The following is a 15,929-nucleotide window of genomic DNA, read 5'->3' as shown; positions in this document are numbered from 1 at the left end:
GCAAGAAGCCATTGATTTTAAGATGCATCTCAATTTCAGAGACGTTAAAAAATGTGGCAAAAAATACGCATTTGATAATTGATGACTTAAGTCTCTGTATTTATTTCATATTTCTTGTTTTAAAAGCTTTAAAAAAGGGTAAGCTTTCTTCTATAGTCCATAGGTTTCAATGCTCTTGGGATTGATGAATCATTCTCTTGGTATTGCTCAAATCTCTCTTCTCTTCATTGTCATGCCTTCTGATTATTTCATTGCTTGTCAGCCCTTTCACCAAAAAACAGTAGTTGTAGTAGACGCTGGAAACTGAAGATGAGCTTTTTGTTGGTCACATTTACCTTCTGTTACCCTCTAGTTATGAAACTGTTGGGTGTATGTTTTTGATGTAATGGAAATTGAAAAGGTAAGTAAATCCCTAACTGCTTTGGGTAAGAAAATGTCCTATCATCAACTGCAGTGCCTTGTGAGTAACACATACTGAATCCTAAACCGTACTTCTCGCTTTTTTCTGCAGATCTCGATTGGGCTGCCAAGTCTGCTTGACAAAGGCTATGGACAACATGACGGTTCGGGTACCTGATGTTGTGGCTGATGCCAGACAATCTGTTGATGTGGGCAAGAACTCCTAAACTAGAATAAATCGGAATATTTTCACAAAATTTTACCTATTTTTTATAATTATTATTTCTTAATGTAATTACATGAGAACATGGGTGAAGGGGTTTATTATGATTATTAGCTGTACCACTTTAATCGACCTTACATTACTACTACATTTTATAGATTTCAAAGTATGCCATCTTTATTTTGGTTAAATTATAAAAAGCAAATCAAATATTAGAAAATAGTTACTATTCTAGAATCATACATATTATACCTTATGTTTGCTAGCAAGATGTTTTCACATAAGTCTTATGTCTAATTACCTGTAAGTTAGGTTAATAAAAGGTATTATTTTCCCTGTCAGATGTGGGTGAAGGCAGAGATCTAACATGGCTTGTCTGGAGCAATAGAGCAAATTAGAAGATAATGTACTAGAACTCGAATCTTCTTATTACAAGTTATATGTTCAAATTGAAACTAGAGAAATTATGAATATCTTATTTATAGCAATAATTAAATGGACATAACTAATTGCTCAAATTTCAAAGATTATTGTTGCCTTCTAAATAAATATTTCAGAGTTTTGATTCACTGAAAACTCTCTGGGCTTCCTCACAGCATGGTGGCTGGTTTCTGCAAGCCAGCACCGTGAGAGGGAGGCCTGTGCCAGGCGTGCCCTAGGTATAAAAGTCACACAGCATCATTTCTGCCTGTTCTTTTCATTAGGAGTGAGGTACTGAGTCTGGCCCATCACCTGAAGAGGGTGTCCGGGAACTTGCAGACATGATTTAAAACCACCACAGTAACCATTATTTTCAAGTTAGCTTATTGGCACATTATTGCCTGAGAAAACCAGCCTTTTAACTAAAGTGTTCTAAACTTTTCAAGAAGGGCTGGATTTTGCTCTTACATTGAATTTTGAAAGATTCTGTGTCTTCTTTATTATGATGGTTCATTGGTTTTATTCTGTAACTCCCAACAGTTTTCTTCCTGACAGTTGTTTAAAATGAGAGGGAATAATGGTAGGTTCCCTTTCAATGCTGTATAATTTTAGTTTACATTTCTCTGCATTTTGCCATCAAGAAAGGCAGCTTCCTTTGGTGTAATAGTATATATAATTGTTGGTTACATGCTAACATTTAATATTGTATTTGGTTTTCACAAATAAAACCAACCTGTAATTACGTAAGTAATTCAGAACTGCTGAATTAGTTTTTCAAATGAACAATTCTAAGAATTTTGAAAACCTTTTGCCTAACTTTTGCTGTGAAAATGTTGTCTAATTTGTCTTAAAGGACAGTTTTCTTATTTTCTTCATAACTATTTAAGTATCGTGGTGATCCATTTGGCTTCTATCATAGTCATTTAGCATTTACTAGAAGTTACATTTCGTTTGAAAAATTGTTTTCTAATGGGGAACTTAAATTCATTATATGTTTTTGCATCTTTTTCTTCTTTTTCTTTTTACCACTCTTTTAATTGCTTTTCTTGCTCTTAAACTCCCTGAAATTTTGTAGTAAACCACATTTTGGATCAGAATTTGTTAGATGGATTTCTTATTTATAGGTTAACTTATCACTCTATAAATTAAAAAGTAGAAATAATGTGTTGCATGTACATTTCTAAAAATAGTATATGAAACTTTAAGTGTAAACTATTCAAAGGTATTCAAACATACACAAACTTTGTTTCCTAATAGAAAAATATTTAAGAATAGAAATATGATCTTGGTTAAGCAACAACGGGATTCCTTTCATGTGTCAACACATCACATGATATCAAGTTGTTTTTATCGATAGATTTTCTTTTGTTTATAAGTTTCTAGAAACTTAAAAATTAGGAAACCAGCTGGCAGGAGGAAGGCATGATCACTTGCAGACATGGAGTGGCTATTTCAGAACAGAAACAGAGTTAAAAGATAATTTAAATCTACCAGAGGCCATTGAGTAGTGAGGTAGATGGGAAAGATCTCTGTAGTGAGCATTACTTCTGCAGAAACTGTTAGTAATAAATCATCTAATCAGTGCCTTCATTCCCATTTCCTCCTGACTCTCAGCTGCTCATCTTACTACCTGGATATATAATTTGTCTTTTAATTTTTAGACTTGATTTGATGTTATAAAATTAAGCAGACCCATCGTGCTTTTTTGGTTTTCTTTGTCTTTTAGGCATTGCTGACCATTCCGCTTGATTGAGTCTTTTTCCTCCTTCATATCTGCCCAAGTACTCTGCCTCAGACTGCCCTTTACAGCATTTACTACATATGGCTATTATTACATGTAGTGCCCTATTTGTCCCCTAATAAACTAAGCTTTTTTAAAAGTTTTTTTTCTTTTTTAAGATTTTTATTTATTTGACATAGAGCAAGCAAGTATGCACGCTTAGTTGAGGGAGGGGCAGAGGGAAAGCAGACTGCCAGCTGAGCAGGGAGCCTGACGTAAGACTCAATCCCAGGACCCTGGGAATCATGATCTAAGCCCAAGGCAGATACTTAATTGACTGAGCCACCCAGGTGCTTTAGGACTAGGCTTTTTTTTTGTTTGTTTTTAATTTTTATTTATTTATGATAGTCACAGAGAGAGAGAGAGGCAGAGACACAGGCAGAGGGAGAAGCAGGCTCCATGCACCGGGAGCCCGACGTGGGACTCGATCCCGGGTCTCCAGGATCGCGCCCTGGGCCAAAGGCAGGCGCCAAACCGCTGCGCCACCCAGGGATCCCTAGACTAAGCTTTTTAAGAATAAGGACTAGGTTGTGTTCTACTTTGTAACTGCAGTGTCTATAACGGTATTTATCCCACAATAGGTACATAATAAATACTTGAATTAAAACCTGTTATAAGGATTATGCTTCCAGCATTTTGCTCTGTGGCAGTCTTCTGTTAGGGATGAGACTCATGAGCTCAATATAGGCATGTATACTGAGCCTGCCTCTTCAACTTAACAGAAATCAGGACACAGGTTTTCCTGAGAAATCAGATAATTTCCACTGTATTAAAAAGGATTGTTCAACTTGTCTTCTTTTTTAAACATACCTTGAATGAAGTAGCTTTTTGGATGACCCAAAGCTGAGTCCCCCCTCTGCTGGTCTTAGATCTTATAGATAGTTGGTCCTGTAGGTGCTACATGGTTTCTGTCCCCTCTGTGACACTATCATGACCAAGCCTCCACATGGGCGGTCCTCCATCCTGTGAGTGTCCACCTGCCATCACGTAGTTCAGAAGGCCTCAGTGGTTTCTCATTAGTGTTAGGCTTCTCATTGGTCCTAATGAGCATTCCTTAAGGCAGCGAAAAAAGGGATAGGTAGTTAGTTTGAAGACTATTTTCCCAAACCAAGCAAACCAAAGACAGAAAAATTGAGAAACACACTCTTCCTAATAGTTTTAATGTCCTTTAAAAACTAGAGTCTTATTTTGTTTAACTGAACTCCAAAGACTGAGTGTGCCTCAGAGAGAAAACAGGGTGAGCTCTCCTTTGCAGTGAGGGAAAAGCATGGGGTTTATTGTTTGAAGATCTGGATATGTTTTATAAAATTATCTAAAATTTGGAAATAAAGCAAAAATTACTGCAGGTCACTTTAAAGTGGTACTTAGGGGCACCTGGGTGGCTCAGTGGTTGAGCATCTGCCTTTGGCTCAGGGCACGATCCGGGAGTCCTGGGATTAAGTCCCACATCGGCCTCCCCACAGGGAGCCTGCTTCTCCCTCTGCCTATGTCTCTGCCTCTCTGTTTGTCTCTCATGAATAAATAAACTCTTTAAAAATAAAAGTAAAGGGGTACTTAGAGGATTGTCTAATGGGGCACCCAAGGATCACCTGATGTTCTAAGACAGGAACATTAGCAAATTATGTCCTAGGGGTCAAATCCAGCCCCCCACCTGTTTCATGTCAGTCAGCCTTACTGGAATGCCCCATGCTCATCCAGTATTTATTGCCTATGGCTGCTTTCATTTGACAGAAACAGAGTTGAGTAGTTATGACAGAGACCAAATAGCTTGTGCCACCTGAAATACTTGCTATCTGGCCTTATATGGAAAAAGTTTGCTCATCCCACCTCCAGAGGAGGTAACTCTGACTTAGTACTTATTGGTCATTAGGACACAGCCCCACTAAAGTTAGACTTTTTTTTAAAAAAAGATGCATTTTTTTATTTGAGAGCATGTGCTAGAGGGGGAGGGGCAAAGGGAAGGAGAAACAAACAGGCGCCCTGCTCAGTGGGGAGCGATCCCAGGACCCTAAGATCATGACCTGAGCCAAAATCAAAAGTTGGATGCTTCACCGATTGAGCCACTCCATCGCCCATTCTAAAGTTAGATGTTAAGTAACTTAGAGAAGATTAAGTTGCAAAGGTTTTCTTGTTGGTAGAAAAGGGAACTCTGAGAGTTATGGATTCCTGTCTTGTAGGGCATTATCATGTTTTTACAGTGACCTGTGTGGTCTCCATCCAGCGCTCTTTCCCACTGTGTGCATGTATGCATGTGTGTATTCGTTTCTCGTGTCATCTTTGAGCTGGGTTTGTCATTCTGCTGGCCTACACATTAATGAGCTAAATAAATCTTTGACATGTGCTCACTATGTATTTGTATGAGAGCCCTTTATAATTCATAGAAAATTATACAATGACCTCTTGACACCTATCTGTGCCTCCTCACAGATGTTCCATCTTGAGGTAGTCAAGCCTCTGGTTACCTATCTGGTAAGTAGAGATACTTTTACCCAGTACCTCAGCCAAACCACTCTCTCCTTCATGTAATAATAGCCACTGGACAACATTTTGTAGTACTTAAATTAAAAGATAATCTGTGTAAACACTTTTAACTATAAAGCACTATATAGTTGTTCACTGTTACTTCTTGACAAAAATCTCGACCTTAGGTAATAAAGTAGAGGTGGAATTCTTATGTAGGAATTGCAGACCGAGACTCGATTCTTTGACTTTCCCATTTAGAATAGTTATTTTTAAAAAGCAATGTACATAAGGGTTAATCTTAAGCCTAACTACCCACCTGATGAATGTGCTAAAAATGAAGGTGCTATATTATAATCTTTTTTGTTTGAAAAATAGTCCATCGATAACCACATATATTAAATCCTCAAGAAGTAGTGATGAGTTGAAAATTTCTAGCCTGTAATAACTACAAAAGGAAGCAGATAACAATGCAGCTGTGAGTGTGAGCTGGAAATAACTCATTGCCTTTTTATTGGAAGAAAAAAAAAGGAGCAATTCTAATAAAAGAAGTACCTGTGGCTGAAAATGGAAATATAAATTGTTTACTTTTTAGAGCAACATCAGTTCTTTCAAACCACACAGTTCCTTGTAATACTTCAAAACACATTGCCACATGGAAACCTGCTCCGAAAGGAAGACGAGCACTCTAGCATGATCAGCTTACTGTCTCCTACTAAATTGAGATTATACATAGGAGTTTAAGTATATTAAACTTAAAGCTCAGATTTTATTTTATTTTTTTTACATATTTCTTGATAGCCCAATCTGATTTTTTAAGAGTATGATCACTGGCTAGATATTGCATGATAGATAAACCACTTCTTGAGCATGAGTGAAAACATTTCGAAGAAAATTCTAACAATCCCATAAGGGTGCCATTTAACCTAACTCTGCTGTGGGGAAATACTATGCTCTGACTGCTCAGTTTTGAGCAGTGTCCTCTACAACCGAGTGAAACTGCAAAAAAGATTGCCATGTATACAGTAATTTCAACTGATATGGTCTACCTAAGATCAGGTTTGAATTATGAAACCAAAAGTGACAGTTCCTGTAGTCTTTTATTAAATTCCAGTCTCTTTTGTTCAAGTTAGATTCTAAATGCTTTGAGGAGTATCTGGCACATAGTAGGTGGTCAGTCAATATTAGTTGAATTTTTAAATGAATCTCCTATGAAGAGACCTACGGACCTGCCTACCACTGTTCCCTAAATGGCTTCTGGGGTAAATAGCAGGGGCTTGTGAGAGGAGAAAAATCTCAGGTTAGAGCTTTGGATTAATAAGTGTAATTATGTTAAATGAGTCACTAAACTAAAGAAAAGCAAAAAAAAGCTTCTATACCATTGACAGCTTCCAAGGTTAAAGTCTTGGGTTATAGCTCTTATCAGGATGATGAGGAGACAAACTTTCAAGTGTTTTTAAGTCTGTTACTTTTGCCAGACAGTTGAACTCTTCAGAAGGACAAAATGATTATTTCTTTTGAGAATGCTGCCAGATGTCCTGAAACTGAAAATAAAGTGCTCATTTGCTCGGCAGTGGGGTGGGCATACTTTGACCTGGCGCCCACCTCTGCCAGCTTCTGCTTGTGTGTCCTGCACAGCGCAGTGCTCAATGATCAGACTTTCGAGTATGGAGGTTTCTAGTATTGTAAAGGGCAAAGAGACGGTGGCCCTAGAAAGCTGACTTTTCTGGCTTTTTCTTACTCCACCAGAGACTAAAATGTTTGTCTAACTGTTGCACCAGCTCTCAGCCAACCAGCTGGTTGCATTTGTGCAGGAATCATGCACAGCCTTGGAACCCAGCCAGATGCCCTGTGAAACCCCATCCTTGGGGGTTCGGAGCCTCATCTTGATGTGGTTAATGCACACACCTCAAAATATCCACCATCAAGCCCAGAATACATGCCAAGCAGCAGGATAACAGAACTTACCACAAGGCATTAGATTATGAAACCACCTGTTGGCACTCATGTGTCTCCATTATTACACAACATTTTTATGCCACAAGTCCAACTTCGTGAACTGACTAGTCTTCCAAACCAAAAGTTGTTTGGAGAGAGAGCAAAGGAAAAGCTAAACAGGAAATAAGTAAGCCAACAGTCATCACCTAATGCAACTGCACAGAAAAGTTGAAAAATATTTTAAGTGTTTTCAAAATGTTTGTAGATATCAAAGAGCCAAACCATCTGGGTGAAACATTCCATTACCCTTAGCTCTTTTGTAGGGGACATTAGTTTTGAACTAGAAAAGCTCACCCCTGCCCAAGGTAACATACTTTGCACTTCACACCTCATTCAAAACTTCCAAGCATGTTAAGTTCTAATTAGTAATAAAATTTAGAAGTGCGTGGCTATTACTGTTTTTCTTTTAAACACTTGTCCATGAGGCTTAAAGAAGAGAGGAATCTCCCCTATCCCACTCCCGCCAGGATGTTAATTCTGCTCTCTCGCTCCTCCTGTCTGCCCTGCCCTCCCTCTTTCACATCCTTCCCTTGTGATATTCAGGAAGCTCCTTCAAGACTTGCAGCTTTGAAGGAGCCAGATCATATTAGAATTCTGATTCTCAGGGGTGCTCTGCCTCCTACTCCCCACCTGACCCTACCCTTCCTCTGTCTGCCCCTTTGTGTAGTACCTGTTGTGTCCCTCTCCTCCAAGACACCTTCCACATCCAACCAGGTACTAGCTCTGAGTAATTAGCAGGAGAGAGTTTACTGGTGGAACTGGTTAGTCTTGAAAGAATTTGCTTATTTGTTCACCTGATAAACCCAGGCTGGAGATGAGGGACCATGGTTTTGAACAAAGAGGATACATTCAGGACAAGTTATGGTCAGCTTCTGAAGCCTCAGAGGTCACCTGTAAAAGCCCCACGTAGGGACTGGCATATGAAACCATGTCCCATCTAGGGGAGGAGGGGACCAGGAGGATGGCAGTAGCTGTTGTTCCTCTCCGGCCAGTTTTGTTGCCAAATAGGAAGGCAGGCTGGTATTTTCAGATTTTTTTTTTCCCCAAGAGAAGCTGGGACCCAAATTTGTATGTGAAATCTCCTGATTGTTGTATGTTTGCAAGGATTTTAAGTTTGGTTTCTTTTTAATGTTATATGTAATGAGTAAAACAGCCATGAGCAGGAACATTGGACTGCCATCTTGCGACGTCTGGTCTACAGAACCCTGGATTGTTAGGACTGTATACTTAGAAGGCTCTGACATGTCCACATGGGTCTCCTTCCGTGAATTTCATTGTCACGGTACTTTAAAATTCATTCACCTGCTGAGGGATTCTTTGGGCTTTGGAGGCTGGCCAGACTGGAGGCGAGCCTGTAAGCCAACCGTGGACTGGAGCAGATGGCCCAGCCTCTCGCAGCTTCCAGGCTTCCTGGGTTCTAGGCTTCCTGAAGGGTCCACATCCTCTCCTGTCACCAAATGGAAAGAGCCCATTGTGTCATCCAAGATCTCACCAAGTCTTGCTGTAGTAGTTGTAAGAAACCTTTAACAAGCCTGGACTAAAACCATCCTCCATTAGGATGATCAATCTGAAAACAGATTGGATCTGTTTGGATCTGTTTGGATGATTGGATCATTTCACATTCCACAGGCGAAGTCCAAGCCCCTTGCTCTAGCACATGAGCTCCTGAGCCTCATGCCTTACAGTCTAGTAACACAAAAACCCCTGTAGTTCCCTGAATACATCATGCAGTTTCGTAACTCAGCGTTTGCTTAGCCTGATCCCTGGAGCATGCTCCTGCCTCTTGGCTCGGCTAACTCTTGATCCTCTTTTAGACGTCTCTGGGAAATGTCCTCTGGGCTCCCAGCTGGGGTGAAGTGCCCTCTTCCTGGGGCCCAGGATACGGTTCCCTCTTAGCATCTGCTATATCAGTGTGTACTGAGATTGGCTGTGGGCTTTGTCTCTGCCACCGAGCTGTGAGCACATGCTGTGTATCCCACTCAGAGCTCGGTGCCTGACACACCCGTCTATCACTAGATACTTGTACTGAAATGTTGGAAAGCAGGTGCATCATTTGTGTAAATCTCAATAAATGTTAATTTCCTTCTTTGTCCCAGGGTCACACACAAAATTAAGAAAAAAGGCAACACTAGGGGCGCCTGGATGGCCCAGCTGGTTATCGTCCAACTCTGATTTCGGCTCTGGTCGTGATCTCAGGATTGTGAGATCCAGCGCTGCATTGAGCTCCACACTGAGCAGGGAGTCTGCTTTCCTCTCTCTCTCTCTCCCTCTGCCTCCCTCCCTAAATCAATCAATCAATCAATCAATCAATCAACCTAATGGGGAAAAATGGCAACACGGATAGACCTCCACCTAGCAGCACTTAACAGACTCCTCTCCTTTTCCCCCTCCTAGCTCTGGTTTCAGTTTCCTTATCTTTATTTATATGGAGCCTGTTGGACTGATCTCTAAGGCAATTTCCAGTTAGAAAGTTCCTTATTGGTTCTACTTTGACTTAGACATTTGTTTATACCCTCTTAATGACCCACAGAAGCTGTGCACACATGGGGCTTTCTTCGGTGCCCAATGGGTGATTTTGGAGGTTAAATGCCACTATGACATTCACTGTGACCAGGGCAGTGGTCTTGCCAAAGGGGCACAGTAAAGTGCATCCAGGAAGGTCTTCCAGTTTCTGAAGATGAATGTAAAATACAAAATGTCACCGCTTCCCAAGCGCTGCTGGAGTGATCCTGCCTCAAGTATGTCAGCCTTATTACTTTATAATTACCTTCTGACCTTTACTGACTCTGACAGTTGTGAATCTTTTAAAAAAGGATTCAAGAATATTACCATTATGCAGTTGCCTAGAAACAGGGCCTAAAATACATCTGGCTTTAATAGAAGAGCTAAAATGAGTTTTCATTTTTTGGCATTGTCTCTCTCTTTCCCTCCCCGCTCCTCCCCCCACCCCCCTTTTTTTTGTATCAACCATGAATTGCAGTCAAATTCCCCTCTAATCCTTTCTGAACTGTCTGAAGCCAAAATGCTTAACATAGGGAGCATTTTTTCATCATGGAAAGCTTTAGCAGCACTAACTCAGTATTAGGAAACCTAATCCTTAGTCCACTTACATACGACACATATAGAATCTGTGTTGTCAAATCACTCACCACTCTAGGAGGAAGCTTTGGCCAGCACTCCCGAGGAATGCCAAGAGGAGACAGCATTCATCTCTGCACCAGGGCATGTTCTAGTACAAGTCTCCAAATGGCCACAAACATACTTTTCTGACCCATATATATCTCTGTTCACCACTCCCAGCCTCCAGGACCCATCCTGTCTTCTCCTGGCCCTCTTACCGGGCTCAGTGGAGAGCTAGTGCATGGACCAAGAACAAGCCTATGTAACCTAATGAAAAGGAAAAAACAAACCGTGAAAAAGGAGGAGAAACAGAACACATTCCACTTCTTCCATCACCTCCAGGCTGTTTTTCCAAATTTACTGAATCCTGAGAGCCATCTGAGGGCTTGTTGAAAGGACTCATTCGAAGCCTGTGCCCTGAGACCGAGGCTGTAGGCCTGGTGTAGAATGGGAAAGCAGTTTCGAACAGTCACCCTGTGTGTGATTTTTATCAGGAAAGCTGAAGAAGCACACAGGCCAGCGGGGTAGAGCCCACACCCATTAGAACTGCAGACGAAGGGCAGCCCCAGTGGCTCAGCGTTTTAGCGTCACCTGCAGCCCAGGGCGTGATCCCGGAGACCCGGGATCGAGTCCCACGTCAGGCCCCCTGCATGGAGCCTGCTTCTCCCTCTGCCTGTGTCTCTGCCTCTCTCTCTCTCTCTCTCTCTCTTCTGTGTGTCTCTCATGAATAAATAAACAAAATCTTAAAAAAAAAAATTGCAGACGAAGCTTCTGTGACTTGCTCCAGATTCCACCATTCCTTGCTCATGCTTCTGGCTCCTGATGTAAGGCCCCACAGGCACCGCCCTGCTGCGCAACGCCAAGCTGTGCACACTGCCCTGCAGGCCACACATCCTCTCCAGCAGGCTTCCTGTGCATTAAGACTCAGTCGAGGTATCCCTTCGTTGTGTTTCCAAGCACCCTGCCCTGGCTTCTGACACAGGAACAGCACATTTCAGTTACCAGCTCACAGGCCACCATCCCAAGTCCTGCTTTCTCTAGTTCACGTCTACCTCAGACTCCTCAGTTGAAGGCAAGGGACCTTGCATGTTCTACGTTCGTGTATGCCCCTCTCTGGACACCTGGCAGAGAGCCTGGCACCTGGGGGGTGCCACCCCTGGGGGTTGCTCCATAACTCTTTGTAAGCCTCTGTGACTGTGATCCCCTCTGCAACTCTTGCACCTCATTCTGTGCCCATCACAGTTGAATAAATTATTGAGAAATCTGACCTTATAACCAGGCTCGGGTCCACTCAGGACTCTTAGAGGAGGGGGGATGAAAAAGATGCAACTTTGCAAGGGCAAAAAGGGACCAGGTATGGGTAAACTGCAGAAAGCTGTAGAAAAATAGAGGGGAAGGAGACATAATAGAGAGAAGAAAGGCTGAGAGCACAGGCTTTGGGATGAGATAGGTGTGGTTTGGAGATCCTGCTCTACTGCTTCCTACATAGGTGACCTCAGGCAAGTTACTTAAGCTCTCTGCGCATCACATCCTCAAGGGTAAAGTGGGGACAATGGCTGTTGTTTATTGAGCATTGACTATATGCTGAGCACTTTGCACCCATTAGCTTGTTTGAGCCAGAAAGCCATCCTATAAGAATACCACCCATATACCCATCACCCCGTTTCAACAAATACCAGCTCCTAGTGATCACTATTTCATCTACAACCTCAAGCCCTGCCATGCCCCTACCGCCCCAAACACACCCTACCCTGTATTTTGTCAAGCAAACCCCAGATACAGTATCACTTCATCTGTCAGTATTTTTAATAAGATTTTGGCAGCTTCACCTACACCTATTCTAATAATTAAACAAACTTGGTTCTGGAAAGAAACAGTGGAACACCTTGCCTGTTGTTGCCATTCTTGTCTTTCAGTTTCTGGACCACCTTTCTCAGCCCCCTAATGAGCCGATTCGGCCCTGGGGTTGGAGGGCCAGGCGAGGTGCCAGGTCAGCACGTGAGAGGGATGGGCCAGGGGACTGCATAATAGGACATTTTTTTGTCTTAGCCTCGTGAGGATTGACTGGATCTGAAGCCTGCGGTGATGACCCCGACCATAGCCAAGCCCGCTCTCCCTGAACACACTTGCCGCCGTACCTAAAACTGTCCACGTGCCACACTGCTACAGTTGCTTAGAAGAAAGCAGCGTGCTCTTCTGGGGGCTACTCTGAGGCCACCGAGACCCCCTTAGAACTGGTCTCCTTTTAGCAATAATGAACTTCAGCAGCTACGGAGGCAGAACCGCAAAACCATCTTGACTGAGTTGTCACTTAATCCTGTGACATCAGGCTATCATTCTGGCTAACTTGCCAAAAGTTCTTTGCAGCCTAAATCTGAAAGAATTCTAAAATACCTGAGCTCTAAGGTGAGCAGACAACTGTCCTGAATATTAATCTTTTTTTTAAAGATTATATTTATTTACTCACGAGAGACAAAGAGAGAGAAAGGCAGAGACACAGGCAGAGGGAGAAGCAGGCTCCATGCAGGGAGCCCGACGTGGGACCCGATCCCGGGTCTCCAGGATCACACCCGGGGCTGCAGGCGGCGCTAAACTGCTGAAAAAAGAAAGAAGACTTTCTTTTGGGCATGAATGCCTTTGCCATTCTGAGACTAAGGTGCAGTTTAAAAGTTCCTTTTCTCCTTTTCTCCCAGAGCTCATGTGGCTACTTAAGCAGTTGGTTATAAATAGATTGGATCACCGTTTCCCCCAGAAGAGATTAATCCTTGTTTAAAAGGAAACACGGTCAAGCTGCAACCTCCAAATTCTCTGTCGATGAATATGAGTTCCTCTTGAAGGGGACTCCGACCCTGATGGACTCTCCTAACATACTCTGCGATGGCTATGAGGTGGCAAATCTAGGTGAGCCTAGAGCCAGGGAGAGCTTTACTTATTTACTTATTTTTGGAGGCCTTGCTGATATTCCTATTACACTCTAATTTCTAAGGGAGACCGTGTTATGTAACCACACTTCAGATAAACACCACCTCCAGCCTTTCTGCTGAGGGAGGGCTGCTCTCTCCTCCTCGGTAATGAGCTGGCTGTTGTCCGTGATGGGCAGGCAACTACCACGCTGCTTTCTCCTCGTGGCAGAAAAGTTTTGATGTCACCCCCTCTCAGCATGAATGGGAAACCAGTATGCCTCCTTATCTGGGTCTGCCTGAGGACTCTCCAAGGTCTCCACGCCGCCACGCCTGCCCTTCAAAGCATGGTGAACTAGTAGGTGATAAAGTTTTCATTTAGAGGGATTTTGGACACTCCTGTTCTTTCTTTCTTTCTTTTTTTAATTCAGTTTGCCAACATATAGTATAACACCCAGTGCTCATCCCATCAAGTGCCCTACTCAGTGCCCATCACCCACCTACCCCATGCCCCCATCCACCTCCTCTTCCACAACCCTTTGTTCGTTTCCCAGAGTTAAGAGTCTCTCGTGGTTTGTCTCCCTCTCTAATTTTCCCCACTCAGTTCGCCTCCTTTCCCTTATATTCCCCTTCACTATTCCTTATATTCCACATATGAGGGAAACCATACAATGTTTGTCATTCTCCGACTGACTGACTTCACTCAGCATAATACCCTCCAGTTCCATCCATGTTGAAGCAAATGGTGGGTATTTGTCCTTTCTGGTGGCTGAGTAATATTCCATTGTATATGTAGACCCCATCTTCTTTGTCCATTCATCTCTTGATGGACTTCGTGGCTCCTACCACAGTTTGGCTATTGTGGACACTGCTGCTATAAACATTGGGGTGCTGGCAGACATTCCTGTTTCAAGACATCATTCATCTTTTCACAGAAAGGCTGCATCCACTACCTATGGGTATAGTTTGGTGGTATCTGGAGTTCAGTTTCACTTGTACTTCAGACAAATAGAAGCACAGAGGTGGTCCTGGGGGCTCCCTCTACTAGTTAACAGCACCTGATGACCGACAGCCCTGCTTGTCCTGCTGGACTCAGCCTCACACCAAGGACTGATTCTCACCCGCACTAGGAGGTTTGGCTACACTGACAATATCAACAGTAGCTGCCCTGCCAGGGAAAACCTAAACCTCAGTGACTTAACACAAAAATATTTATTTCTCGTTTCCATGAAGAAAAATGTGGGTTGGGCTGCCCCCTCTATCCTGCAGTAGGACCACCTGAAACAAGATGCTCCAAGCAAAGAAGATGAGGAGGAGCTTGGCTCACAATCCATTGGCCCGAATTGGTTACATGACCCCTGCCTACCTTCAAGGGAGGCTGGAAAACAAGAAATGGTGAGCATTGGTTTTTTTTTTTCCCCATCACATTGACTCTCTGACTCCATGATTTTCTATTTTCCAGCAAGTCACTGACACAAAGGTTGAATAAGTTGAAGTCAAGACAAGAGCCCTGAATATACCATGAAGCACTTTCCTTCATGTTTTTTGGTTCAGAAAACACCAACATTCATGCTCCGAATACCCAGCTCCACTGTGGGCTTCAGGGTAGGCTCTGGATCCCAACAGGGGGACTTTCAGGGGATGCTGGGGCACTTGTCCTAAAGGAATGCAATTCTGCACAAGAGTCAGGGCAAGAAGGATGCTTTCCTTTGCAAGTAACCAAAAACCATTCCTAGAAGGAAGGGACAAGGAAAAGAGGCTAGGCTAGTTCTCTTTTTGGTGGCTGAAGTGTATATGCTCATTTTGCTCCTCCATTGAGATAGGGTTCCCAGGGTACACCATTAGCTTGGAGGGATGATGGTTAGGGGGATGCAAGACTTTTACATCAATCAATGTATCAGAAAGGAACCTAAATTTAAAAAGAAGGAGGGGCACCTGGGTGGCTCAGTCAGTTTACACTCTTGATTTTGGCTCAGGTCATAATCTCAAGGTCATGAGATCAAGTCTCACATGGAGCCTGCTTATGGTTCTATCTCTCCCTCTCTCTCTCTCTCTGTCCCTTCCCCTGCTCATGTTCTCTCTCTCTCTCTTTCTCTCTCTCTCTCTCACAACAACAAAAAATTAAAAAGAAAGAAAGAAAAATGAGAGGAGGAAGAAAAAGAAAGACTTCGATAACTTCATAGTTAGCAATCTTTCAAACCTGAGTATGAATAGAAGGTGACCAAGTGCACATGTATCATTAGTTGCTAGGAAAATGAGTTGTGATCCAATGCTATAAAGCCTCACATATCACGTGGAATAGAGGTGAACAGATTTTCTGAAGTCTGGTGGCTGGACTTTTATCACTTTTATCATTCCAGATCTGAGGTGACATGGTCAGGGGGCTTTCTTTCTCCTGGAAGAGGTTTTCAGGCTATGACCCCAATGTCACTAGAAGCCTTTCTGGCCTTGAGATCTAAGTAATATCTTTCCAGAACATGTTAACATGCTAACGCAACATAATAACATCAGTTTTACTGCCTAGGGAGGTCCACTGAAAAATTTCTACCAATTCTTTGGGACTCACCTTCCCATAGTCCTGTGCTCTTGACTCCACACATGTTGCTTTGGCCCTTACTGTGTTGGTCAA

General features: G+C 42.7%; 1 protein-coding gene and 1 long non-coding RNA gene across 4 annotated transcripts in view; both read left to right on the top strand.

Moving 5' to 3' along the window:
- FDX1 (ferredoxin 1) overlaps positions 1–2,204 on the top strand; it is a 33,530-nt gene extending 31,326 nt beyond the window's left edge. For 2 of the 3 annotated variants that reach the window (XM_038536239.1, XM_038536240.1), the window contains exon 4: positions 512–2,139. In XM_038536239.1, the coding sequence (XP_038392167.1) occupies positions 512–626 (115 nt within the window). In that variant the 3' untranslated portion in view covers positions 627–2,139. Of the gene's footprint in view, positions 1–511 lie in introns of all 3 variants that reach the window. The other variant, XR_005359305.1, reaches the window with a different exon arrangement.
- A 995-nt stretch (positions 2,205–3,199) lies between these two features.
- On the top strand, positions 3,200–11,667 carry LOC119871820. The gene is made up of 2 exons (XR_005359303.1): positions 3,200–10,018; positions 10,581–11,667. It is a non-coding gene; the product is annotated as an uncharacterized LOC119871820 (long non-coding RNA).
- Positions 11,668–15,929: the final 4,262 nt, after the last annotated feature.

The sequence above is a fragment of the Canis lupus genome, chromosome 5, assembly GCF_011100685.1.
Source record: "Canis lupus familiaris isolate Mischka breed German Shepherd chromosome 5, alternate assembly UU_Cfam_GSD_1.0, whole genome shotgun sequence".
Taxonomy (NCBI): domain Eukaryota; kingdom Metazoa; phylum Chordata; class Mammalia; order Carnivora; family Canidae; genus Canis; species Canis lupus.
The sequence above is the reverse complement of the archived record's forward strand: the minus strand, read 5'-3'. Positions and strand labels throughout refer to the sequence as shown.